The 27,467-nt window shown below is 42.1% G+C and overlaps 4 protein-coding genes across 4 annotated transcripts in view; 2 read left to right on the top strand and 2 right to left on the bottom strand.

Moving 5' to 3' along the window:
• Positions 1 to 310: 310 nt before the first annotated feature.
• timm17b (translocase of inner mitochondrial membrane 17 homolog B (yeast)) lies at positions 311 to 3,491 on the bottom strand (the record flags this gene model as incomplete). Its single annotated transcript, XM_079225771.1, has 6 exons — positions 311 to 604; positions 1,588 to 1,698; positions 1,779 to 1,907; positions 2,137 to 2,200; positions 2,281 to 2,380; positions 3,466 to 3,491. The coding sequence occupies 6 exons, from the start codon at positions 3,489 to 3,491 to the stop codon at positions 513 to 515; spliced, it is 522 nt and encodes a 173-aa protein (XP_079081897.1). The 3' UTR covers positions 311 to 512.
• Positions 3,492 to 3,561: 70 nt separating this feature from the next.
• On the top strand, positions 3,562 to 6,731 carry pqbp1 (polyglutamine binding protein 1). The gene is made up of 7 exons (XM_079226703.1): positions 3,562 to 3,597; positions 4,602 to 4,669; positions 4,755 to 4,866; positions 5,370 to 5,470; positions 5,668 to 5,868; positions 5,975 to 6,032; positions 6,304 to 6,731. The coding sequence occupies exons 2-7, from the start codon at positions 4,603 to 4,605 to the stop codon at positions 6,452 to 6,454; spliced, it is 690 nt and encodes a 229-aa protein (XP_079082829.1). The 5' UTR covers positions 3,562 to 3,597; position 4,602; the 3' UTR covers positions 6,455 to 6,731.
• Positions 6,732 to 6,826: 95 nt separating this feature from the next.
• gpkow (G patch domain and KOW motifs) lies at positions 6,827 to 12,120 on the bottom strand (the record flags this gene model as incomplete). The annotated part of the gene is made up of 11 exons (XM_079226149.1): positions 6,827 to 7,040; positions 7,125 to 7,210; positions 7,378 to 7,447; positions 7,893 to 8,013; positions 8,187 to 8,349; positions 8,635 to 8,767; positions 8,927 to 9,131; positions 9,777 to 9,883; positions 11,276 to 11,415; positions 11,544 to 11,713; positions 11,927 to 12,120. The coding sequence occupies 11 exons, from the start codon at positions 12,118 to 12,120 to the stop codon at positions 6,915 to 6,917; spliced, it is 1,515 nt and encodes a 504-aa protein (XP_079082275.1). The 3' UTR covers positions 6,827 to 6,914.
• A 1,540-nt stretch (positions 12,121 to 13,660) lies between these two features.
• magixb (MAGI family member, X-linked b) overlaps positions 13,661 to 27,467 on the top strand; it is a gene marked incomplete at both ends in the record, with an annotated part of 34,280 nt that continues 20,473 nt past the window's right edge. The window contains 3 exons of the mRNA XM_079226503.1: positions 13,661 to 13,743; positions 22,875 to 23,164; positions 25,173 to 25,289. Coding sequence (XP_079082629.1) covers positions 13,661 to 13,743; positions 22,875 to 23,164; positions 25,173 to 25,289 — 490 coding nt within the window. The remainder of the gene's footprint in view (positions 13,744 to 22,874; positions 23,165 to 25,172; positions 25,290 to 27,467) is intronic.

Raw genomic sequence — 27,467 nt, 5'->3', positions numbered from 1 at the left:
ATCGGCACATAACAGCGCGTAAAATAAGAAATGTTTAGTTGTTACCTTTGGCCTGTCTAGATTACAGTCTTCATGCTAAGCTAAGCGACTGCTGGCTCCAGCAGAGAGTGGTTGATCTTCTCATCTTACTCTCTGCACAAAGGCAAATAATCGCAATTCACAAAATGTCAAACTATTCCTTTAATATATTGCTCTAGCCTAAATGTTAAATAATCAAAATTGATTTATATACACATTTTAGAATTGCATATTTAACCCATCACAGTGAAGAGTAACCGTTGATACAGAAAATGTTGCATGAGATGCTGGAGGTGCAAACACAAGGTTTGTCGCAAACATTCACTTATAAATAAATAAGATCACAGTATTAGCCCTTGAGGTATATGTACAAAGTGCACCTACTCTTGACACCACTGTAAAGACCAGTATCTCCACCTCCTTGTCCTCTCCTGCTGGAATGTCTGGTGTCCTCCCTACTCTCTGATTTGACTCACTGCGTCCACAGTTGGTTACTACTGAAACTGCCCTTTTGCCCCCTGAAGCGGTTGCTGCTGACCTCCATCCTTTGGAGGCAACTGACTGGGGTCTTCTGCAAAAGGAATAGCTGAAGAAAACACAAAGGTTATTTTAAAAGTGATTTTCTAAGGTTTCTGTGGCAGTATCCTGTTAATCCATGGTATTAATATAATAATAATAATAATACATGTATTTATTTTGTATAGCGCTTTAATGAATATAACCTTTATAGATATCGTACATTTCTGCTGTGCAATTAATCTGCCTTATCCACTAGTGATTTCTTACATTTTTTAAATAGAATTTATTTTGATGCCTTGTCATAGTGAAAAAAGCACAGGTGTGAATAATACAAATAGAACTGAGCCATCGCTACTGTTATCAGTAACCGGTCGTTTTTTTTATCAAATGTTGCAACTTGTTGCATCCGCTATGTGTTGGTGCACAGAGACTTATGACACAGAGACTTATGACACAGAGACTTATGACACAGAGACTTATGACACATAGACTTATGACACAGAGACTTATAACACATAGACTTATGACACATAGACTTATGGCACCACAGAAACATTTTTCAGTCTAGCAAATATGAGTCTACTTTTACACAGAACATTGCATTTCTGGTCTACCGACATTTTTCACAGCAAACAATGTTTGGCTTGTCATAGTAGGAAAAGCACCGGTGTGATTAATAACGTTCAGATGAGTGCGATCCATTTAGGTGAGCTACTTCCAGGGTCCCGGGATGGTGCATACAGGCTCACTGTCATGGCGTAATGGGACACTTAGTGGAACTGATTCATCGTTAACAAAATCTTTTTCACCTGAGCATTTCTTGTTATGATGAGCCCAAATGTCTGCTGTGAAAAAGGTATATTATTCTCTCATTTACTTATTACAAACCATTGTAGCACTGCCTTTGGTGCTTAATTTTCTACATTCAACCAGTTTTTCATAGGAATACTAAAATACAACACAAAAATACAGAAGGATGTCTATTTATATAAAGAGGCTTTTTTCTTAATATAAAAATATTGATTGGAAAACTCAATCAGCTTCACTTACGGTTCTGAAACTGCTGTGCTGAATATCTGGTTAGGAGGATCCCAAAACCCTCAATTAGAGCGAGCAAAATCCCCCCCATCATGGCAGAGCCCACCATAGTTAACGGCCCACCTGCAGGAAAACACAGAATTGAGTGAATCACACTTAATTAGACGAGGTCAGGTCATTGGGATATGTGGGCCCCCTCTTACTGCGTGCTGCCAGGATGGCCCCGGTTAGTGCACCGCTTGTTATGGAGTTCCAAGGATCCTCTTTCCCTCTCAAGCGAACTAACCCACAATCGATTGTGGAGAAGAGTCCTCCCCATACAGCAAAGCTACCTGAAAACCACCAAAAAACAAGCCCATGAATGCCTGCACATCTGGTTTGATGTTTGCTTTTAGTTTTAGACCAATGTTACAACTGGGCTCTGGCTCCCAAAATAAGTGAACTATTTTGCAGGAAAAGCATTTCATATACACAGGGAGTGATGCTATTTAACTCTATGTGCCATACGCACATTAAGACTCCGAGAGCGACAGTAAAGGAAACAAAAGAAGACGTCCTCACCTCCAATTTGAGGAGCTCTTATTCTCACTGCATTTGCACTTCCTCTCAGTCGGTGGCCGACACCCTGAAACATTAGAACACTGTTGAATGCTGCCTTTGTTGGAGCATATCATAATTATTATTATGAAGATGTGGTGAACTCACCGCAGGGGCATTACGAAAGCCCTTGATTGCCTGGAACACCCCTCCCCCAATGGCACCCATGGTGAAAGCACCGCCACAGTCGTCCACTATTCTCCAGGGACTGCAGGAGTGCATTAAGAAGACAGGGGAAGACAATGTTAAGACAGGATGAAGTAAGTAATGTCAAAAAATAGACATAGGCTTTGTCACGTAATGTGTGCATTTTCAGCAATCCTAAACTCCATATATAACCACAGACACTCGCCATTCAAAATAGTTTAACGTGGAGAGAAAACTGGTACCAACAGAATTCACAATGTGCTACTGCAATGATTTTATCCGTTATTTGAGCAGCTACATCCAAATGTTTCATAGCCTTTTGTGGCACCATCATACGTATGCTGAAACAGTTAGCTGATTAATAGGAGAACAGAAAGATAATCTACCACAATTTAAACAATTGATCACTTGTTTAGATATTAGATCAGCGAAATATAAAATTGGTATACTTCAGTATTTTCTTACATGTTATAGACGGATAACAAATTAATCTGAAAAAGAATGGACACATACAACTATAAAAACTGTTGTTAATTGCAGTCTTACACAGCGAGTTAAATGCATATTATTGTACAACTGTAGCCTAATATGCATACAGTAATTTGAATACAATACGATTTTTAAATATTTAGTTTTTTACTTTGTGCTTATCTCTGTCCAACAGTAAAGGCTTATCTGATCTTATATAAGTTATTATAAGAGGATTCTGGCATATGCAAGTAATATTTTAGCCTTGGTCCCTATAGAAGCTGGTCCAGGATCTATCTTTAGTTAACTTAAATACTGCAATATCTCTCTGCTGGTCAGTGGAGGCTTGTTCAAATTCACACATTTAAACTGAGTTACACAGTCCTATATGAGTCACATGTGTGAACTGTATTTCGTGGTGTATGTATCTCTGTGTGCCATCCTAAAAAAGACACATGCATGTAAGAGGTTGCAGGAGCTCAGTAGCAGTGTGTCCCTGAACGCAGCTTTATCTCTTTATATCCCTGAGCCTCCACTAAGCTAGCCGGCTAACGCACAGAGCCTCTCCGTTCGCTCTCACGACAACTTCAACATGACTTGTAAAAGCAACGCAGTGTCCGAAGTTAACGTTGTTGTAATACGCAACGAAGAGGAAATGTTCATGCATACTAATCTCACCAAGGTTCACGCGCATATTCCTCCATGTTTGTTGTCGTAGAGAGAGCCGTGCTACGTCATCATTGTGCGCGCCGTGTGCTGTTGCGGGAAGTCGTGTCCCCTCGAAGAGGCGATTGTCTTAAAAACAGAAAGGTAGCGTTACATTAATTTTCATTCATTCAGTTATTTTTTAAGGTGAAGGTTTTACTGTTATTGTAGTTGTGGGGTATTTACGAAGTGCTCATGTGAGTGCGTTTATTTGATATGTAATCATCCAGTTGCTCACACTGGAGTCTCCGAGCGTGGGGGGTGCACTTATTTTATGGAAATAAATGTCCTATCGTGTTTAAAGAGATTCTTTTAAAAATGCAAAATGTCTCTTTTATCTTTTATAGAAGACTCTTTGTCCAAATCCGAGCAGCCAAAGATATTCGAGCAACAGTAGCTAACGTTTCAGCCTCAGTAGTTATGACCTCACGCACTGAAATGACTGGTGACGACACTCAGGCTGCAACCCTGAAGCACGGACTCTTTACAGCTCAGGATCACTTTCAGGAGAGTCGCAGCAATATTGCTGTTGGTTAATACTAGCTCTGTGGCGTGTGTGTGTGTTTTGTTACAGTTGACATGTCCAATCCCTTTTTGACTGGGGGTCCCCATGTGGGGTGGCATGAAGGACACACATTACTAGCATTACTTTACCTTTTATGTCCTTGATACTCACTTTAATAACTAGCATTACAGTGCAGTACAGTTTCTTACATTCTTGTGGTTATATTATTTTATTTAAAAGATAGTGATACCTACCAATCACAGCACAACACCAAGAATGTCTCTTTACAAATTTAAAATAAAGCTTCCGTACTTTATTCTCTATGTACAAAAGAAACAAATACAAAATAAAATAATACATTCAAAGTATAAAGTATCACCAAAAGTATTCATCATAGTTCAGGATAACGGGGTGGCCCATCGTATTTCAGGAGTGGCCATTTGTGGGAAATCCAAAAGATGTATCTGTGTTGCAAAGATTTTCTCTGCTTCTTGCTGCTGAAGTGGCTGAAGTGTGGCTGATGGCCTGCTGTCTTATTGCATCATCATCATCATCATCATCATCATCGTCGTCGTGAGTTAATCCTCCCTACTCTCTGTTGCAGGATGCCTCTACCCGCTGCACTGCTGGCCCGCTTGGCCAAGAGAGGAATTGTTAAACCGTCAGACCAAGGTAATAATAAACAATTAACAAGAAATTTTTCAGATATATATTTTTCATGTGTCATGTAACAAATGTTCTCCTCAAATTCATCCAGAAGCAGATGAGGAGATTATTGCTGAAGATTATGATGACAATAATGTGGATTATGAAGCTACGAGAGTGGAGAGTCTTCCCCCAAACTGGTATAAAGTGTTTGACACTGCTTGGTACGTATGCACTCTATATTATTATAGAGGAATGTCAAGTTATTCTGGCACTGACATCATCTATTTAAAAAGAATCTTTTGGGATTTTTGTGAACAGTACATTTAGTTTTGGTTTAGATATACAATACATACAACGTTTTATATATTAATGATGACTTGCAATAAACTTTTGCTGTTAGTAAGTTTTATTTTATTTCATGATTATTTTGCCATAATGTCTTATTTATTTAAAATGTAGCAATTTGTGTCTGCATATATTTAAGATTATTCACGCCGCTACTTTATGGATGTTTATGGTTTAGCATTGTGTTGAAGAAATACATTGGAAATGAGTCTTCCTGCTTCATGGTATTTTTATTCTCAATGATTAATGCAGAGTTGTAGTGTATTTTGAATCATCACATCAAATAAATTAAATTAATACATTTCCTAATATTATTATATAACCTTAATTATTGTTTTTCTTTTGCAACCATTTGATTTATTTTTCCGTCGTTCCACAGTGGTCTTCCTTATTATTGGAATGTGGAGACAGATTTGGTGGCCTGGCTGTCCCCAAATGACCCAACTTCAGTGGTAATGAAACCTGCCAAGAAAATTAGAGGTATGGCATTTAAAAGCCTCTGAAACATAACATTTTGATGACACGGCACATTTTGACGATCACAATATTTCCATGTTTTTCTGGTGTATGACTTACAAATCATAACAGGTCTGATCATCATTTTGCAAACAATCAGAGATTGCAGTTTGTTTGTGGTTTATTTTGTAACCATTGCCTTTATTTTATTTTTCGTTCAGCCGAGGGAGCAGATGAAAGAATTGAGAGGCCGTTTGAGAAGCTAGAGAGAGAGCGGGAGCGGGAAAGAGAAAAAGAGCGTGAAAAAGAGCGGGAAAGGGAGCGGGAACGGGAGAGAGACCGAGAGAGGGACGAAGGGAGGGACAGAGACCGAAGGAAGCCGAGGAGGGAGGACGCGGCACCGTACAGCAAGAACAAAAGAGGTATTGTTTACATCTGCATCCTACCACACAAGCGTTTACAAATGAAAGATGCTCTTTTACATTAATGTATGTTCATCATTATGCATGTTCATTATTTTCCTTTCAGGGAGAAAAGATGATGAGATGGACCCCATGGATCCAAGTGCTTATTCTGATGCCCCAAGGTACAGAAATAACAGTCATGATGATAGAACAAGATCTTGGTCTTTTTATTCCATTAAAAACTCTGGATCGTACAATTCCCATAATGCAATTGAATGCATCTTTTCATTAGACCTTTCCTGCCTGAACCGCCACATAAGACACACACAGTCTGAGTTGTACTTAACATGTCCAGTAAACTGATTGATGTGTAAAATGGGTCAAATGCCCTTTTAATGGTATGAGCAGAGTGTATACAACTGTTTATTAAAGCAAATGTCGTTATGTTTACAGAGGCTCGTGGTCGACTGGCTTGCCCAAGCGTAATGAAGCCAAGACGGGTGCAGACACCACAGCGGCGGGGCCCCTCTTCCAGCAGCGGCCCTACCCCAGTCCAGGGGCCGTGCTTCGGGCTAACGCAGCCAACCAGATTCCCAAAGAGTAAGCCCAGCTCCCAGGAAACAACTAACAAAGACACAGTTGTACAGTTCGTCTTCCTTTTGCTGTAACAGACCGACGCCGCTTAAGTTTTCTTTTCATTCTGAAACGTGTGTAAATGTCAGAAATTGAGTGCTGAGCTTTTTACACCTCCAGTGCTTTCATTCTCTTGTCAAACATGTAGAAATGTTGTAAATACTTTTTTATATGACCTAAAGATTGACCTTCTTGTTGTACTAAAGCCATTAGTGGACTTTATTTGCTAATAAATCTCAAGATTACTGTGATAATGACTCGTTGCAACTTTTCTTTGTGTATTGGTGTTAGATCTTCTAATAATATCTGCACAAATACAATTCTTTACAATGTTTTATTACAAAATATCAACGCTTTAAAATCCATTATTTTTGAATATATCAGAAGCACAACATTTCAGATGGGATGAAGTACAGCGAGTATTTGAATCATCAGTCTGTTGCTCCCACATAGTGACAAATGGTGTCATAATCCAGAGTGAACACTTTCTCGTCATGTCGGTCGAGCTGGACCATCGCTCTGCACTTGTTCTTGTCCCGTTGGAGAATTCGGCCGACCTGAACAAACAATCGCACACCGATTAGTCACGGTACAAACCAGCGCACATATCCTGCAGGGAAGACGACCGATCCTTTGCTTACCTGTCCTCTGTGCTCGCCCAGCACAACCATTATAGAATCATTTTCACTTCTAGGAATGATGGTTTCCAGCATGTCCTGCTTCACATCTGCCATTAAAATAAGAAACCGTGGGATTGTCAAACATTTTTATAGCAGTTACTGTCTCAACACTCAGGGATAGTGGTCAGCTGATATTAAATGTCACTAATGTATTTGTGGAATCATATTCGATAAGGAACTGATAAACTAACACCCGAGGACACTAATGACTCACCGTCTAACAGTCTTCCCTCTTCAGTTCGACACACACAGATATTCGATGTCAGGACATCCTCCACATGCATCTAGAAAAAACAAAACTGATGTTAACAGCTATAATAAAAACACATTTATTTAAACATTGCTGCTAAATATATGGTGGGATATTCCATAGCTTTTCTGTGGCTGGGTAACAGTTCAATGGTATGTATTTAACTGCTCCTATTTCAGTGGTAATTTAATTATTAAAACAATAAATAACATACATATCCACCATGTCAAAAAGAAAAAAAAGATATGTATGAAAAAAGAGAGGAAGATATATATATATATAAAAATATATAGGAAAATGTGTGTGTAAAAGTAGCTGGGTAAAAGGCATGGTGAGTTTCATCATTTCAAACAAGTCTCTGGTATAAAATCACTGGATTCTAACATTTGAATTCAAAGACCCAAAGGAGGGACGAGTAGTTTGACAAATAAAAACAGAGACTTCAAAGATAATGCAATATGTAGGGGGCATATCCGTACCTTGGAGTTGTAGTACCTGCCCCCTTTGAAAGCTTTGTCTACAAAGCGAACTTTCAAGTCCCTCTGGAGCCAGGAGCGCGGAGCCGGTGGTCGTCGTGCCTCTTTCACTGGCGGTTTCTCTCTGAGGGGAAAAAAAAAAAAAAAAAAAACACATCTTCAGTATATTTACTCAAAAAAGAAAAAATTGACCGCTTATTAACCAACAAATGGAAATGAGAACTAGTGCAGTGTGGTAAAAATGATGTACGAAATAAAATTCTAAATAAGAAACATCATCTTTTGCTGGAAGAGTACCTGTCTTGACTGGATTCTCGGTGTTTCCTCTTCCTCTCATCGTTTCCTTTGTCTCTTTCTGAAGACTTGTGTTTTACATCCTCACCATTATTACTTTGCCTCTCTTTCTCCTCCCGTCTCTGTTGCTCCTTCTCTTTCTCCTTGTGGGCTCTACTGAGGCGACCTGATTCAGGGAGGAAAAAAAACTGGTTAGCATGGCATGAAGTTAAATGTGGCAAAACCCCCAATAGAGAGACTGCAGTGTTGTGAGTCACAAGTGGTTCTGCGTAGTTATGTTTTGAATTCTCAACAGCTTTGAATACCAAAAATAAAAGCTGTGGCTGAAACGCTATTTTTAAAGCTGAAATGTCACTCGACTGGTGGATCAACAACAGTCAAGACTATCAGCATTCAATCATTTTTCCAGAAATGTTAAACTTCTCCATTTCCTTTGTTGACAGTTACTCACTGAGGTCTTTGCAGTTTTTGTCGTATTCCTTGCGTCCAACCAGTTTAATAGCATGCTGGCTGATTGTTGCAGACCTGCCGCCAATAGCCAGCTTCACCACAACTCGAGCGTTGTCTGCATCAAGGCCTTCAATCTGCAGCACATGAATGAACGTTTTGGCAACTTATTTCAGCGAAAACAATACATAGAAATAAAACAGGTAGTTGGACGATTCCTTGTGTCTGTACCAGGAGATAACTGCGTGTCAACAGATGATGAATATGAATGCAAACACATTTCGGATCAGCGCTACCTTGCCATACAGTTCTTTATGTGCCCCTGACTCCACCAGCACGCAGCCGCCTGGACCCATCACGAGTTCCTCCTCCTTCTCCTTCTCATCACCTGGCTTGGGGGGGCGCTTGTGTCTGGTGGGCTCCAGGTCCTTTATCGCTGCACGATCAGCTCCAAGGCCCAAACCCCTTGGACGGAGCTGGTGTTCGATTGGCGCCACATGTCTGAGTAGACGGGGAACGACAGAATGAAATCAATGAAGAAAGAGATGGACATGTGCAGGATGTAAAAGAGGCTGGAGGTGCACACGGTTCGTCTCATCTTGTATTTTAAATTCAGGCTACTAGAGTACAGAGATAAGTGAGATGCGGTCAATGTCTTCTCCTTATGAATTTGTTTTTAGTAAAAAGAGTAATCGCCTGTAATTAGTGGTTTTATACAATTGCAGGTTAATGTGCAAGATTTGACTTGTGACTATATTCACAGTCAATGTCCTAATCAGTATTCTTTAACAATCATTTTAATTATAGATTAGTCTGTTGATTTTTTTTATTTATTTGAGTCATTGTTATATTAGTAATTGTAAGCATAGGAAATATACATAAATTCTGGAAGGTGCTCATAGCTCGTTCTGAGTGCACAAGGTGACTTCTTTAAATATCTTATTTGGTCCAAATTACATTCCAAATCTAAAGATATTCAAAGATTTCTCAGATATAAAACTAAGAAAAGAAGCAAATCCTCACATTTAAGAAGCTGAAACTACAGACTTTAGCATATTTAGCTTGATTGAACAACATAAAAAAGGTTAAGCATAACGTTACCTTAGGAGTGACAATGGTAAAGTAGGGCATCAGTGAACTACTCACTGTTTAAAGGTGCGTCCAATGCCTTCCTCTTTATTCCAGCCCATCCCTTTCAGCATAGCGATTCCATAAGCCTCAACAGGAATGCTCTCATAGTCTGCATCTGTCGACTGACGAACACATACAGCGACGTCATCTTTTTGAAGATCAAGAGACATTTAAATGCTCAAACAACCCAAGAAAAGAAGCAAAGACTCCACAGTCTGCATTAATATGCGCGTGAGAGCTGAATGAGGTGCTTATGTAATCTTGGAATCCTGAAACACAAAAAGCTGTAATGGTTGGCTGACGAAGAGAAGCGGTTTTGAAGGCCAGTCTGAGTCAGCCTTTTGGCTCCAGACTGTCAGACTCAGTGACTGAAGTCACCAGGCAGCAGCCACGGCAGCCCTCGTCAGAGCGATGGCCCGGCTCGCCTCTGCCTCCGCAGAAGGCTTTCCTCTGAGGGAAGCTGGGAGTCGGCGCTCACAGAGCAGGCTGCATTAAAATGAGCTCCGGGGCGCAGCGAACACGCTTCCTCTGACTCTCATGTCCTGGCAGTCACATCTGCAGTGATTGAGAGCAGATATGGGATGACAGTGACGAGACGTGTGAGGCCTCTGATGAAAAGAAAAGACATCTGATTGGTTGCCCGCATGTCTCTGGGGAGAATGTTGATGGCTGTCTGCCACCCCGAGCCTCAGTGTACTGACAAAGTTCACCGCATCCAAACGCATGCGCAGAGTTGTGTATGCACACAGGGGGGTTATTTCACTCGGACCGTCAGCACTTTCACATACTCAAATTTCTATCGGAGTCAAAGTAGCAAGTCTACCAAATGTTTTTGTACTGTCAAGTGTTTTCCTATGCTCATTGAAATGCCTCTCTAGCAGATTGTATTGTGATCTTCACATCCAATACTGATATACGATCATTTCCTCCTCAAACAACTGTTATGCAAACCTTAGATGCCAACAGTAGAATGTTTACTCAGATCAGAAACCGTTTATTTGCCAGGAATGTTTACACAAACAAGGAATTTTTCAAGGCGGAAGGTGCATACATTAGACGTTATGAGACGTTAGACGAGACAGACTACAACAACAACAACAGTTATAAAAGTATAAAGGAAACTCCCAGGAGTACGGATGTACGGGTGTGTATACAATCATTGATTAAACACTTAATTATTCCGTTAAACCCTTGAATCATCCAATCTCCATCTCCTCTTCAAATGTCTCTGTTGTTGGGCGGTACTTTCTATGACTTGATTGCATTTCACCTTAATAAATAATGCATATAGTAAATACTCTACACTACAAATACACTATTGTGTGTCTACTATAGTTGCAATGGAAAGATCCTGATGTGGTTATACAGGAATAACAAAGACACAAATAAGAAAACTGTTTAAACACTTCTCTTCAAGCAGTGAAGTGCAAACTGAGTATAACAACATGCTTTGTTGTGCCCCTCTGCTTCAGATTACAGAGTGTTTCCGTCAGACACTCGGTCTCCATACTTACAGATTCAGGCCGTAGATCCACCTTCACACGGTCTCCATCCTCAAAGCCGTCTGGCACTTTGTTTTGCATCAACAGGGGGATGAAGAGGTTCGGGTTGATTTCTGGCCCGTTTTGCCACAGCTCGAGCTGCCTCCGAGAGTCTACAAGCCCCGTTTAGAGATGCACAAAGAGCTCTGCATGAGGAGTTATGATCACCTTGGCCTTCCCAACAAGCACACACACATACACACTAATACGTTTATTATATATTCTAGTGAACTGTGCATACCTTCAATGAGCTCCTTGACAGCCTGGGACTCCACAGAGTCATTGTCCTCGGTGGTTTTGGGCGCTTTGCCTGCGCTCGCCTCGACCTCGGCGCCCGGGGCCGCCCGGTGCCAGCGGTTCTTCTGGATCAGAGGGATGATGAGCTCTTTGGGCTTCTCGGACGGTTTTGAACTGCAACACAGGAGTGAAGTTAGCGAGGCGACAACATCAAAACAAGACGTACCTCCTGTGTAACGTCACCATCTACTCCACAAGTCTAGTTATTTACGTGTTAGCAACCAGAAGGGGGAACTAAAGTGCTAACCGTGACGCTAATACAAATATATTAAGCAAGCTAGTTATGATACCGGTACGTTAGCATTAGCGTTAGCATACGAAGCCCACCTTTGCAGTTCTTTTCCGTCAATTCCGGTCAAATAATCTCTGTCATCTTTCTTGATCCCGTCGCCAGTCGAGGGTTTAAATTTGCTAACTGTTTTAGTGAAGCCAAACGACACGGCCGCGGGTTTTCTCTCTTCCTGGTCCCCAGAAGGAGCAGACTTGGGGGAACCAGCTTCTTCCCCGTGCGACGCCATCATCGTTTGTAACCAACCGAAATACAGAAACGGTGGGAGTTGTAGTTTTGTTTCGTTCGCCTTGTTTTCGATCGGTCTTGGAGGAATACTTCAATTCCCATCATGCATCATAATTAAAGGTACAACGACCTGCTAGTCAAGTGTGACAATACAGTTTGCATGTACAGTATATATATATATAGGAACAATGAAACACCAAAGTATGGTTTACACTACCTTGTCATTTGCAATAGCCTTCATCATTTCAAGTGTTGACTGTAAAAACATATATGTGTGTGTTCTTGACAAAACTTAATGAAATGACACTTTGTGGACTGAATTTTCCAACTTTAAATGGAATATGGTAGAAATAATATAAATATAATTAATAATATTTAGTGATATATACATTTGTTACGAAATGTTGTCCACTTCATTTCTTCTTCTTTTTAAAACATTTTTGCATTATTTCATCGGCCTAATTTATTTTCAAATCAATATTGATTCTGTTTTTTGAAAAACAGGAATTATTGATGTTGTGTTCGGGCTCATATGGGTTATCTAAACTAAACTCGCTGCCTTTTAAATAAAACATGTGTGACTAAGTGGCACTGGGAAATAAGTCTTCAAAACTGGTGTTTATGTGTGGTTCTCACGCCTTTAAGGCCTGGTTATAACTCGTAAGCGAAAAGTGATGCTGCTGATGCTGCTGATGCAGGTACACCGTGTGAGAATAACAAAGAGGCGGTACTTTTAACTCTTTTTATGCCCTCCCCTCTGTGCTCCTTAACTTCCCCAGATAACCTTCCCATTTGCCTTTTTGCCGTTTTTTCTTTCCTTTCAAACGTGCACTTTTAGGGAAGCAACACCACCAGCCTGAGCACACACGTCCGAACTGCTTTTTATCTAATCCAATCTGATATTCTGCAATTGACGTTCAATGACACCTCTACTCGGTCAGGTCGAGGGCAGCAACGTGTCTCTTCTTTCCGGATCGCTGCACTAGAACCGACACATGTATCGGTAACCAATCAACCTGCACGGTTTTTGCCAAACGAAGACTACACCGATGGCTTAGAGGAGGAGAAAGCGAACATGAAGGTAAGAAAGTCCAGCACTTATTGTCCGGTAGACTTGCCACTCCTCACAACAAGTTAAACAGCGCGCTTTCTCCATCACATGTGTCCATCCTCCACGTTGTTTTTTGCCTATAGCAGTGCAGCAGCTGCTGAATTTGTAAGCGGCCGCTGTCAGATTTGCCCGAGAGAGTGTGTGTGTATGTGTGTGTGTGCATATGAGTATTTTTCCCTCTCCCCTCGCTCTCTCTCCTCTCTCCCTCTCTCTCAACAAGATCACCACGGCTCTCAGAGCATCACTGTCCCAATATCCCGCCAGCCGCGCACATCGCCCCTGACTTTCTCTGGGATACGGTGGGACCACATCACTGCATTCCCACACTGCTTTTTTTATTTTATTTTTAAATCACACACAAGGCTACTGCTGCTGCTGCTCTTGAAATATCTCCTATTTATTTAAGTCCTATTATTTAACCTCAGCCGGGTCGATGTATATAGACGCGTTCAAACGGATCCTCTTTGAAAGGCTGAACTGCTTGAAAAGAATGTGTGTGTGTCAGCGCCAAGGCAGGTCAGTATTTTCCCTAAATATGAGGAATATGAGAATCTGTTGTGTGCAACCTAAGTGTGCGTGTGTGTATGTGTGTGTGTGTGTGTGTGTGTGTGTGTGTGTGTGTGTGTGTGTGTGTGTGTGTGTGTGTGCGTGTGTGAGAGAGAGAGAGGGAGAGAGAGAGTGTGTGGATGAGAGAGTGTGTGTGCATGTACACTAGTGTGTGTAAGAAGAATGTGGGTTTGTGATGAGAAAAGATTGTCCTTATTGTCCTTTTGACAATAATTTTACCTCCAGCAGGTTTGTGTGTCTGTGCGTGCGTGTGTGTGTGTGTATGTGTGGTGGAATCATGATTATTTTAGAAAGTTTTCCGAAACCTTTTTGTTGGTAAATGTTTGTTTATTTTCACTTTTTTCAATCTGGTGCTCCAGAGATCGTCGTAATCGCATGAAGCCCATGCTCATTGCACCTGTGCCCATTTTACCTTGAGAAATAGACTAGCTTGCGAAATCTACTTTGTAGTTCACGGTCAGGTGTGTGTGTGTGTGTGTGTGTGTGCGTGTGTGTGTGTCTGAATGCATGTGTGTAGTGTGCCTTGCAGCTGTTTGTGTCTGCGTGTGTGTGTGTGTGTGTGTGTGTGTGTGTGTGTGTGTGTGTGTGTGTGTGTGTGTGTTGTCTCTGTTTATTTAGGGTGTGTCCATGCTCAATACAGGGAGCTTGCTTTGAAGTGATGGGTATTTGACCCTGACTTAGTGTGCATTGCTCCGGATTTGGAGAACAGTCAAGGTTAAGCCGTTGTAATGAATCATTAATTTGTTGGAAGGCAAGGAGAGACATGTGCTGTTGGATATCCACACATCCTCTCGTGCTGCTCTGATCCTCACACTGTTTGCTTGCCCCCCAGCACAGCACTGTAGCTGAGCTCAGCCTGATGGTTTCATTCTGTGTCCGTCCTCCTTAGATTCTCGTTCTCTAGCCCAAGTTTGAACCACCAGTAAGTGCAAAAGCATGTCGACGAACATGTCGACGAACGAACACGACTCCGCTCTCTGGATGAAGCGAGGTGCATTTCTCCTCCTGTGGTAGTGATGCTCGTCACCTGGGAGTTGTTGATTGTCTAATTATGTCGCTCCTGTGTCCTTCGGCATCATGCATATTCATGCTGCTGTCTTAAGGTGTGGTAAAAACAAAGTGTGCATGCCAGTGTGTGAGCTGTGTGTTGTGTGTGTGCAAGGCCGTTTACCCTTGACAGGGCAGGGCTACGCAGGCATATTCTCCCATCTGTGGTCCAAACCTTTGCTCCCAGCCACTGCATTTGGATTCTGCAGTTGTAGCCGGCCCTATTCTTAGTTCTCAACAGTTCATGTGGAGTCTGATATGAAATTTCAACAACATTCCCATGCTTGCTCTGCAGCTCGTGTCCCTGCATCGTGATTCAATTTGGATTGGATAAGACGCCGTTAAGTGGTGAGACTCTGACTGAGCAGGCGAATCAATAACTAATCAATGATAGTTTGTGGAGTTACAATTTACACAGTGCCATATTTGAAATGTCAAGACGGCAATGAATCCATGTATCCTTGAGTCAGATCGGAGTTGGACAACTGGGATCAATATCAGGTGGTGAGACAGGCTGCAGGAGCAGGCGAGGGTCACCTTCACCCATCCTCACTGAATCAGCAGTATCTTACACACACACCACGCACACACTTGAAAGGCCTGCTTAGGGAACCAAACTGCGACCTCACAAAAAATGCTCATCATAGGGAACTGTACCGCCCCACTATTTCCTCATGAATGATTCATTTTGTTATTATGATTTCAGCCACTCTTTCATAAGGTTGCTGCACCCACCACTGTGTTTATTCTACTGTTTCATTCCATTTTCCTCCAATGCCGCCACTGGCTCCAGCCCCCCCACTTCCCCTCCGCGCTTTTCCCATTTCTTACTCGCTTATCCATCACCATTGTTAAAAAGCTGGTTTTGCTCTGTTTAATTAAACCCGCTCTCTCCCTTCCTGATGGGAGCTAGCATCTCTGATCGGAGTGAGCGGTGTAATGCATGCTGGCAGATTGAGTGAGAGGACCTGTTGTCATCCAGCGGTGTTCCTCAAGAAGAGCAGTGTGTGTACAAAACATGCCCCGCTAATGTGCCCCCTGTCTTGACCTTGATCCTGTGACGATATAAGATAACAGCACCGCGCCCGCTTCATCCTGCCAAGTGTGTGTGTATGAGTGTGTGTATGTGTGTATGTGTGTGGTTGTCACTCCAATGCTCAACAATGTTTTAATCTTAAGCTAAGTCCCTTTGTATGTAGTTAACACAAGAGCAGCTTTAATAAAGATTGTGGATTTATTGTTGGCGTGCAGAGAACAAGGGATGTCCTTTTTTCATGCCATGTATTCTCATCAGCTTTTTCATGTATTGACTTTATATTGAGAGAGAGTTATTTCTGTGAGTGTCGCCACCGTGTACGACAGAGGGAGATATTTTGTGTGGGTTTTTTTTTCAACCGACAAGCATTTAATCTTTTATTTTTAAATCTGCCGCTGCTGTCTGTTTTGTGTTGAGCACTCCCGTGCCCTAGATTTGGAAGTGAGTGAGCGTCAGGGCGAAGCTTTAGTGCGCCCCACGTTGCTCGCACAGTTTGTTGTAAATGTTCGGTGGGAGAGGTCAGGGCACGGGGAAGTCGGAGCAGTGAGAACGTTCTTATCTAATTTGAGGTCACCAGTTGTTTGAGAAGATATTTAGGATTAGGAGCAGCGTGCTTCGCTACAGGTTGGCGTGAAGAGATGAGCTTAGTGCTTGATATGTTGGATGGGTTCAAGTTAACCGGCACAACATACCTGCTTTACAAGGCTAACTCGGACAGTCCAAGATTTCCATTTTGCTATTTTTGAAATCATCGGTGGAAATGCATGAAAGTTTAATGATGTTAAGATTGGATTTAAAATTAATCAGCAACCGTTCTGATAATTAATTAATCATTTTAGTCATTTTTTTAAACAGAAATGTTTCACTTTCTTATTTTTCAAAAATCGATTATTTTTCAAAAATCGATTAATCGTTAAATCAGAAATTGTCATTTAAAAGAGAGCTCAAGGGAACATCATCAAATAGCTTGTTACATGTGATCAAAAGGCCCAAACCCAAAGATATTCCATGTACAACTGGAATTAGTCAATTCATTATTTTGTCAATCAACAAAAAAGGAAGCAGCAACTATTTTGATCATCAATTTATGGTTCAAGTCCATTTTCAAGTGAAAATATCAAATAGCTGCAGGCTTTAACTTGTCAAATTTGAGGAGGAGTTAAATGATAGTTGTATATCTTTGGGTTTTGGACTTATTGGAAAAGAACAAAGCAGTTGCTGCCTGAGAAGTTGGAATAACGTTTGATAGACTTAACAATTAAATTGATTTGTTCAAATCAAATGCTAATCATCAGATTAATTTATATTGAAAATAATTAATATCAATATACAATGATATCAAGATGGAAGATCTGCAAATTCTTGAACCTTTAACCAGAAAAATATTCGTTTACTTTCCTTGTTGAATGATTAAAATGACTTGATGATCAAAATTGTTGGTTATTAGTGAATTAGTGGATCCCTGTTTGAGTTTTAATTTCATTCACACTGACCCCTGTGTCATGATGATTGCTCTCTTAAAGTTCACCTTTAGTGATGCAGTAACAGGGCGTGTGGTCACTTTATTATGTAACTATCAGTCGTGCCGACTTCTGTCTGGCTTATCCAGACGTATGAAGAACGAATGGAGCCATCAGCCATGCTGGTCACATTCTGGCTGACACAACACACAGTCGGTCCATCAATATTCTCCAAAATTCACATTCAGGAAAGAGAACGCTTTGCTTTCCTGAACTTTCAATGAGCATGCAAACAATACTAAATAAGCTTACATAAAATTATAGAGCCTTTTAGCTGGGCTAATTCAACAGGATACATTCATTGTCGTAGACCTCATTCTGAGTGGAAACTGAGTGTGGACAAGAGAGGCAACAATGACTCCACCAAATCAGACCAACAGAAGCTTTTATACGTGCGTGAACATTTACAGTTCAGACTATGAGTTGAATTAGAGCCACATCTCACGGCGAAAGCTGATTGTGTGAAAAGTTTCCCATCTTTGCAGAAGTTTCACCAACTCCGCTGTGGTCAAAGCCGATTATGTCAGAGAGCGAGCGACCAGCTGAGAGGCGGCTTTGATTGGGATGAGGGCCGGCATCGAGATAGACATCAGGAACATGGGGAGAATCACGAGAGCTGACAGTCACAGCTTTCACCACAAAGCCTCACTGATGCCACTGATACAGAGGGAAGGACGGAATAGGTGTTGAGCTGCAGAAATGATGCTGAAAGGCGTGCGGTTGTGTGTTAAAATACGGTTTCAAGCGGAAGGGCGTGCACGTCGGACGTTCACCCCGCTGGATAAATCTGTCCAGACAGATTTTAGTTGTTTTCTTCTTCTCCGTAATGACAGAGCTACTTTCTACCGAGCAATTCAATTATTCACTCGTCTTAATTGATGTGTTTTGCCCATGCCCTTTTTTTTTTCCTGAAGGTCTTCCGAGACGCTCTCTACTCCAATGTCAAATGCTATTCCCTCATGTCCTTGATTCCTTGCTTCAAGTTGACTTTGAATTATTGAGCTCCGTGGCAAAGCTCATCTGTGTAACTTTAATAAATTAAAACCCTCGAGATCCGACCTGAAATAACAGCTTACTTAGTCTGCCCTGTAATGAAAATGTTTCACTCATGTTTCACTCACGCTGCTAGGGGTATTTTTAGGGCTAACTTTTGCATCATCACTGTTGCGCAATAAGGTACTATTACAGTGCAAAAATTGGGATGTTAAGTTTGTTGAGATGAAGCTGAAAGTACAGTTTGTCTCTCTTTTAGAGGAAAATATAACTATTATTGTTAATTAAAAACAATGAATGTTCTCTGGATGCTACAAGTGAGCAGTTATATAATTCAGGACTAAAAGGCACATTTCAAACAGGAAACACTGTGTGGGGCAGCTGTTTATACTACACACTCATTTATTATGGCCTTGAGCATTTGCTTTATGCCTTTTGATTGAAACAAATATTGTGAGTATATAAAAAACTCCCAAGAATAGCCTCGAAGTCAAGAGGATTTGTGTTTTGGCAGATTGCTGTGGTTTGAAATTACACTGGAGGGCCGGGGTTGCAGTAGAAATCCTGAGCAAGTCGCTGCTGAAGAGGAAGTCAGTGAAACAAGATATGTGTTGGTCAGCTCTTTCCTGACCCAAAGGTCAGAAATCTCAATAGAGTATTCTTTTTATAGGGCTAGGTATCCTTGAAACCATGTCCTCCTCTATATGTGATAAATATGTTGTTGGCTGAGTATAATTAATCTGGAGTAATACATATGCTGTTTTTAATGCTTGTGACGCGGGCCTTGGGATCGCAATAACAGCCGGTCCACCATTTATTTCATGGTTCCCAGATGATGAATCCTACTCTTTCATGATCCCCTGGCTTTTTTAAGTTAAATATCTCAAGAACTATTGGATGACATTTGTTACATTTGTTCTCCTCAGAATGAACAGCAATAACTTTAACAAATCTATCTATCTATCTATCTATCTATCTATCTATCTATCTATCTATCTATCTATCTATCTATCTATCTATCTATCTGTCTGTCTGTCTATCTAACTTCCTCTGACTTTTCATCTTGCGCCATCCTCAGGTCAAAGTCTTAATCTGCGTAACAACAAATATATCTATCCCATCAGCTTTTTTTTGATAAGTAAGAAGATATTAGAAAATATACTTTATTCATCCCTCTTGGGGGAAATTCAGTTTGAGCAAATATGAGTATGCTAACACGTTAAACTACGATGGTAAACATGGTAAACATTATACCGGCTAAACATCCCCATCACGAGGTAACATTACATTCCAAAATGCAAATTGCAAATCAATGACACAGAATTACACCCTTATCTGTTGAGATCACTTCGATCCCAACGGTCCATTCCTCCCCAGATGTGATGGCAACCTCGCAGTGTGTTTTAAGTGCACACAGTAAGAATAGCGTGCAGTGGCCCGTTTGTAGCATCAACACCAACGGCAGAGCGCAGCAGTGTCAGAGCAGTGTCAGGGTGTGTCTGCGGCGGGACAAGTCCAGGCTTCAGCGGACCTGACAGGCGGTGGCTCATTAAACCCCCATCAGACGCAGGGGGTAAAGACAACCGCTGCAGCTCGGCCAACACACTGCGTGTAGCGTAGACACACATTGAGACTGCGTAGGACGGGGTAATACCCTCGGTTGTTTTATTCTTAGTGTTTTAATCATTCCTGCCAACTGCCAGGAAATCTTTAGATAAAGCAGAAAGAGACTAACGGCTTATAGAATTCAGGATTGATGCACATGGGAAATCGTTGCGTATGATTAGAAAGTCGATGCTTTTGTTGCGCTCTTCTCACGACACACTAAATGCGAGATGTATTACTGTGTTTTCTGTGTGGGTGGATGGGTGACCGGCATTGGAGAAGCAGGTCGACAGTGTAGCCGCAGAAGGTTTCACAGTGGGGTAGAGAGAGAGAGAGGGACTGGGGGCACGTTTTGGCAAGGGTGAAGTGATAAGCATAATTTCAGGTTGAAACACGGCGGCGTAAACAGCACTACTTGTTTAACCGTGTTCTATTCAAATGTGCTCGAAACAACAATGACAGGCTTTGAAACGAGATGGAAATGTGAGTTGTGCGTTTTGGGGTTCTCGATGAACCAGCTCAACCGTTTCCCAAACTCTGACTGTGGCCTGAGCGGAAGTCCTGCAAGGTCAAACAAGTGAGTCCTATGCCAACCCCAGGCTGTGTTGCGCCTCTCGATCTGTATCTGACCTCTGCGCTCTGGGCAAAAAAAATCACATACAATCCGTCTAAGTTATACGTTTCATTCTCACCATATTTCTGCTTTTTCTCTCCTAATCTCTCTTCACTCCCTGCCTTCCTGTCCCCCATTTGTCCGTCTCTGTATATAACAAGCCACCAGGGACCCTCGTGTTTTTAATCAAGCAGTAGGAGGGAGGCCGGACGAAGAGGATCCCTGTCAGATCTGCTAGTTGAATGACCAGTCAAGTGTAAATGGGATTAGTTATTGCATCCTGTCCTTCTCCCACTCTGAAAGCAGTCTCATTAGGCTTGCTAGACCAAATAACCCAGGGTGCCCCCGCTAAGGCCGGGTTTGGTGTTGCACTCAGGGGAGCCTTGTGTGTTTTATCCCCACCCTGCCGAGGGTCGTCATCGTCACACAGTTGTTAAGAGGATTGGATCTTGGTGAAGTGATGTGTAATTGCTAATCTCCTGACCACAATGGAACTGGAGATCAGGATCGTCCATTAGGAATATTGCATTCGAGCACGTTTCTATCGGTGTTGGTGCTCCAAAGTAAGTTTAAAGGAATATTTTGACATTTGGGAAAATACTTTTTTTTGCATTCTTAACAAGATTTAGATAAAACGATCAATACCACTTTCATACGTGATCTTTGAATATGAAGATATAGCCAGGAGATGGTTCACAGGGCTGAGCACAAAGAGGGAAGGCCGGAGGGAAACGGCTAAATCCACCTACCAGGAAACTCACTGATAAACGTGATATGTCTTGTTTTTTTTAATATACATATATATATACAATCAAAGTGTCAATATTAAAAATCTTTATATTGGGAAGTAAAACAATCTTGATAATGATATTTCGGCCAATAGGGACTTTTTGTGTGCAGAAATAAAACAATCGAATCCGATAAATTTGTTTTTTACATTTAGTTTGTGACCAAGATACACCGAGTGAAAACAGTCAGTTCTCTCTGGTCAACAGATTTGACGAGGACACTGTCTTTAAATTACTCTTAGATCTAGTCTGGCATTTCTCCACTTCAGTTGCTTGTTATATGGACCAACATATACAATATTACAGTACATCTGCAATAAGCTTATATTCGGTGATATATTGGCTTGGTCAATTTATCGGTCTAGCGTCCTGGACTCTTCGTTTCCACTGTTTCCAGTCTTTATGCTAAGCTAAGCTAACAGTCCACTGGTTCCAGCTTCACATTTAACGGACAGACACCAGAGTGGCGTCAATCTTCTCACATCAACTCATGTCAAGAAAGATAATTATAATATATCCCTAAATGTCAAACTATTCATGTGGTAATGAGCTTTCTCCGTCATTTAATCTACAGTACATGTCATGTTTATCTTTTGAATTCTGTTTCCCCACGTCTGTTGTCCGTTGTGTGTCAAGGTGACACACAGAGCAGCTCTGATGATGTCAGAGGAACGTTGTCCGCTCTCTCCGGACATCACAGCTGTCAAGCCACTGTCGACTCAAACACATCTTCACCATGTCAGCTACATCCTCAGCCCACACACACATACACACACACACACACACACACACACCCAGCTGCTCCCCAGGAAACATGTTGCTGCTAAACGCATTGAGTAAACAATAGAAGAATACAAAGAAGAAAACAAACAGGGTAATTATTCACTGTCCAGAAAAATCTATTACATTCTATATTTGTTTGAAAGCATAATGCATCACTGTAGATACAGAAAGTGTTTGACTGCAGCTACAGGTTCTTAGCTCACCTGTCGAAACGCGCACGCATTCATTCAATGTCCTGCACCTTTATCGAGCGCACACTAGGTTTTCCCATGTGACTGAAGATGTGCTGGAATGTGCACTCCTATGTTGTGTGTTTACATGGAAACATTACGTCGACCTGCAGCAAGCGCAATCAACATGAGGGAATGGCTTTTGGTTTCTTTTGGGTGGACAGTCATGCACTGTGCTGCCGTATGTTTGCAGAAAACAAAGTCACAGTTCCCATGTGTTGTGTTGTTCCAGACTTCCAGGCTGCCACACTCCCAGAGAAAACATCCTATCCAATTTAGCTGGAATTATTCATGACCTTTGCCAAATCTGAGCACTACTCCCCAGACCTCAGACACCGACAACTGATAAAGGTTAAACAGCAAAACAACCTTCTGCCTGAAGTCAGAGGATATTTAGATTGTTTTGTAACTGACACTTTTGCACTTGTCTCACACCCTTCAAAGCCTGTTATCTTTCCTCTCCAGCTCATTTGCCATGTCTAAGACGGCGGGGAAGAAGCTGCACTGGCGTTCCAAAGTGCTTGACAGCTTCGTCCCATTGCTGAATCCGTCGGGGGAGCTGGGTATCGCCATTGGTGGAGGAGCCGATTACGGAGAATTTCCTTTTGTCACGTCGGCACCGGGAGGCGGGTTCACGGTGGGGGATGTCATCCTCGAGATTGGGGGAACGCCGGTGTTGGGGATGACATTAGGAGACGTCCGTGGCGTCCTCAACTCCTGCCCTCATCCTATCCGCATCAAAACCGTGTCCCCAGGTATGACTCAGCATTAGTCTGTAGCTCATTGTTTTGATGGACGTGGAAATAATCAGCACACAGTCAAGGAGCAGTGTAAACATAACAGACTGTATGGCCTCTCCTTCTGCTTATGGTATTCAAGTATTACACATCGCCCATAATAATGCCTTAAATCTTCTCTCCCTGCAATGCAGACATGTCCTCTGCTGCTGTAACGCACACTTATACAGTTTCCTAATTTATGTTGTTTAATTTATGTTGTGTATATGTTGTTTATATGTTGTTCTATATGTTGTTCTATTTTTTAACTTTTAACTGTTTTTGCACCATTCACTTTATGTCAGACAGAAGAGAAACACAATTTCAAATCTTCTGTATGTTTGCACAAATGGAAGAAGTGACAAATAAAACTGACTTTGACTTTGACTTTGACATTTTAACTTGTTGCTGTTTATGTTTCACACCATTTGCTCATATATTTCGGACAATGTGGTGCTCTGGAGTTGACGCTGTCATCCATAATAATGTTACTTAATAACCCTCAGCTGACTCTCACAAGCCACATCTGCAGCATTCTGATGCTGATTTACTCTCGTCAATTAGTCTCGGATATGCCAAGGTGATGGGTCAATATGTGGTTAGGAGGTCAGAATGGCTGATGACACATGACAAGAGTGTGGCGATGAAGTTGTCTGTCACCCGCAGGAGGCCTTGATGTTTAGAACAGGAGGCTGAACGGATGTCTTTGTTGGCTCTGAAGAAAGCAATATGTCACCGGGGTGTCACCTGACCGCCGCTCCCGATGGCCTTGCTCGCCAGATTGATAGCTGATTTGGCCGCGGGGTGTAAATGGGGACCTTTGCTCCTGCTCCCTCTGCTGCTGGTAGATCCATTATCATTTCTAAAGTCGGCCCGGCCCTCCCTGGGCAGTGTGACTGCTTGTAGTGTGGACAGTGATGGATGAGCTGATGCGCCGTGTTGCTGTACCACACCTCCTCCTACAACTCCCTCTACTCCAGCCTCTCAAATACCGGACACCAGGCTGCAATCCCCAGAGGCAGGCAGCAGTTTAAAGGTTTCCACGCTAATACTGGTGCTCTGTGGACAGAAAGCTGTAGAGTTGTAATACGATCTGTCCATCAAATTGAAAGTTTCCTTCAGCGGTTTCAGCTTTGCCCTCGTAGCTCTTCTTTGTATTATTTTAACCTTGACACCTTCCTGTCTTGCGTTAATGATAGCCCATATGTTTCAGAGAGAATTTTGCTCTTCAACGTTCTTCAACAGCAGCTGTTTTATAACATAATGAACAAAAGCCCATCATCTCCCTCTAAAAGGCAGCTGGCTAGGTTCAATCCTCTATGTATGTGCAGATGACTGCCTCCAGCAATCAAGTTGTACCGCTGTGACGTTTTTTTTAATAGCCACAATTGAGTCTGCTACTGGGCAGAGCCGCCGTAACAGACGGTGGGGGTAGTGGGGTGACAGGTGGGTGGATAGCCGGGCGGCAGCCTGGAAGGGAAGCACCGACAGAGTGGTCGTCTGTCAAGCTAGCGATGCTCTCAGCCGATCCATAACAGCAAGTGACCTGTCATCAGAGGCCGTAAAGCACTTGAGGTGATATTGAGAGATCAGATAGAGGAAGCTTAACCACGACGAGCAGCTCTGCCTGACCTGGTGACAGCCTCCACTGTTGTGTCTGGAGCAATTACCCCACAGGTTGTTTATATATGCACGAGGGAGTCGGGAAAACACATTTTATAGCAAGGATCTATGTGAGGTGTAATCAGATCAGTAGGCGTGAATGTGAAATCCTAGGTTGTAAAATAATAGTGTTAAATCAAGCCTGGCAGCAGTAAAGATTTAAATAAACTTCAGTCTCTGTTTGACGGGCTACAAACACATCTTCGAGTGAGTGCACAGCATCAGAGTGCTTGTGCTTACTGAGCTGATTTCTTAATGTCTCTCTCTCTCTCTCTCTCTGCTTCTACCTCTCCCTGCCACACTTGTCTCTTTGCCCTTCCCTCAGGCTCCACATTGTGCAAGGATCTCAGGTTGTATCTGAGCAAGTGTTTCACACCCGGCACGGTGGACAGCCAACTTCAGCAGGTCATCCGAGAGAACCTCTACCTCCGCACTGTACCTTGTGAGTCCCGTTTTGTGGTTTTCTCCCTGCCTTCAATACACAGTTGTTTTCTATATACCTTGACTTTATATTTAGTGTCTCAGTACGTCCTTTAAGTCTACTGTGTAGATCTTTGTCCTGTTGCTGTCATGTGTCCATATACTGTATCCATATACATGCTCATGATAATCCATCCAGGTTTATCTCTCTTCAAGGGTCATTTTGGTATTTTTCAACCTGGTCCCATGTCTCAGTGGGTCAAATTGACTAATGGGAACAACAATTTTTGAAATTGAGCTAGCTGCAGACGGATTGCATTGTTCTCGCTTGCAGCAACTTCTTATGCCCCTAAAAGTGCTTGTTTATGCCACTGACTGATAAAACGTCTTTCTTACTTTTTGCTTCCTGTCTGTTGTTGTGTCAGTGTCGGTGTTGTCAGAGTGTGTTGTGTTGGAGAAAACCGTAGCCTGGTGTTTTATAAAAGATTTTCAGTGTCACGGCTGAATATTCTGCTAATTTCGACAATGTGGATGTGACGCAAGAATTCCCAACGAGACTTCTCAGAGTGGAACATATCATAACAAACAGATGAGATTGAGCGAAAAGCAAATAATGACGTTATATTAACTTGTAGGATCCTTTACATCATTTTTTCTCCCACTTATAATTCCAATCTGATGCTATCAGTGACAAAAACATTACTAGCATAGTATTAGTTTCCCTCAATACTGGATCAAATGAAGTGTGTTTTTGTCTCCTTTAGTCACTCTCAAAAACCTGAGAAAATGGGGTCCAGGTTGAAAAATACTGAAGTTACTCTTTACGTTACGGACCTCATTAATTCTTTGATCACACATCTCGTTGTTACCTTTGTGTGAATAACATGGTGTTAATTGGCTTCTAAGCCCAAATAACTGTTTGCCACACCTCCTTGTGTTACTGTATGCAAGCAGAACTGAAGATGAAACAATGAGAAAATAAATTGACACCTTATATACATATAAATGAATGTGCAATCTGTTTGGACATTTCCATAGCAACACTCTGTATTGTTGCTGGGTTTATCCTCATCGGCAGTCTCCCCCTCACAATCGCCACCCCTGTGCTCCGGGCTATTACTTTGTTTGGGTGGCGGTACGATGGTATTAAATGTGACGGTTATTGTGTTTGACAGGTTCTTCTTATCAGTGCAGCTTTTGTATCAGAGGCCTGTAGTCTGCACACGTAGTTTCATTCTGATGCTTGTGAATCAAGCACAATGGCAGCCAAAGGCAGCTAGTTGTTGTACATCTGTTGCTATCTTAATCCTCTCTATAGTATGACGTCACTGGGGAGGGCGAGAGGATATAGCAGCCGTGCAGGGATTTTCTGAGAAAGATCTGTGCCTCTGATGTAATTTTTCTGACTTGCGTTGTTCTGTTTAGTTTCTTCCCCTGTGCAGGTGGTAGTACGGAGGAGATAGACCACCTAGTGTGTCCGCAGTCTTAACCTTGTGTGGCAGTGGGGAGTTGTTGCTAATCTCTCCTTTAGTCCAGGATCTAGGTCATGTGGGACAGTCTGCCACTATGACACACAACCTCCTCGCTGACAGAACAAGGCCCAGGTCAAAACTCCCGTGATGGTGCAGAGAAAGATAAAACGGCCTCTCTTCATGTGCGGCATGCATATTCGTACAATGATGAAATTGCTGCTTTATTCATATGATGCTTTCTCAATACTTAGCCCTGCATGCGTGCATCTACCAGCAGCTGCTCAGGGACTGAATTGCCCCAATAAATATCAGAGCTTTTAGCCAGTTCGGAATATGAATAAAGAGGATTGGCATATACCAATTTAGAAAAATCAGTAAGTCGATGTTTGGTGGATACACTGTATTTATTGGCACAGTGCTGTAATGTACTACATGAAGCAGTCAAGCCTTCCCCTGCCGGCGGTGTCAAACTTCCCGAACAACTTCCCATCTTTGAGTTCTTTCTTTTAGTGCGAGTGACAACAAGACAGGCTCAGCCCTCCCAGTGTGTAATCCTCTGATCTGCTGGAGAAGTCACAGTAAGATGCCGTTGTTCTCATGCCGGTACCAACGCACGCACTCGAGCTTGATCCCGAGAGATCTTGGAAACCTTCGCGTCTAATTCTCAGACCACTCGTAGATGTAGAGGAGCTGATTTTTCTTTTTTTCTCCATTTTGTTGTTTTTCCG

The sequence above is a fragment of the Taurulus bubalis genome (genome assembly GCF_910589615.1).
Source record: "Taurulus bubalis genome assembly, chromosome: 11".
Taxonomy (NCBI): Eukaryota; Metazoa; Chordata; class Actinopteri; order Perciformes; family Cottidae; genus Taurulus; species Taurulus bubalis.
Note: the sequence above shows the minus strand (reverse complement) of the source record. Positions and strands in the feature narration are given on the sequence as shown.

What these genes read in the sequence shown, in the direction of transcription:
- pqbp1 (XM_079226703.1), top strand. Translation starts at nt 4,603, where the DNA reads ATGCCTCTACCCGCTGCACTGCTGGCCCGCTTGGCCAAGAGAGGAATT. An exon ending in TGTTAAACCGTCAGACCAAG is followed by an intron (nt 4,670 to 4,754) that starts GTAATAATAAAC and finishes AAATTCATCCAG; the next exon opens with AAGCAGATGAGGAGATTATT. An exon ending in GCTTATTCTGATGCCCCAAG is followed by an intron (nt 6,033 to 6,303) that starts GTACAGAAATAA and finishes TTATGTTTACAG; the next exon opens with AGGCTCGTGGTCGACTGGCT.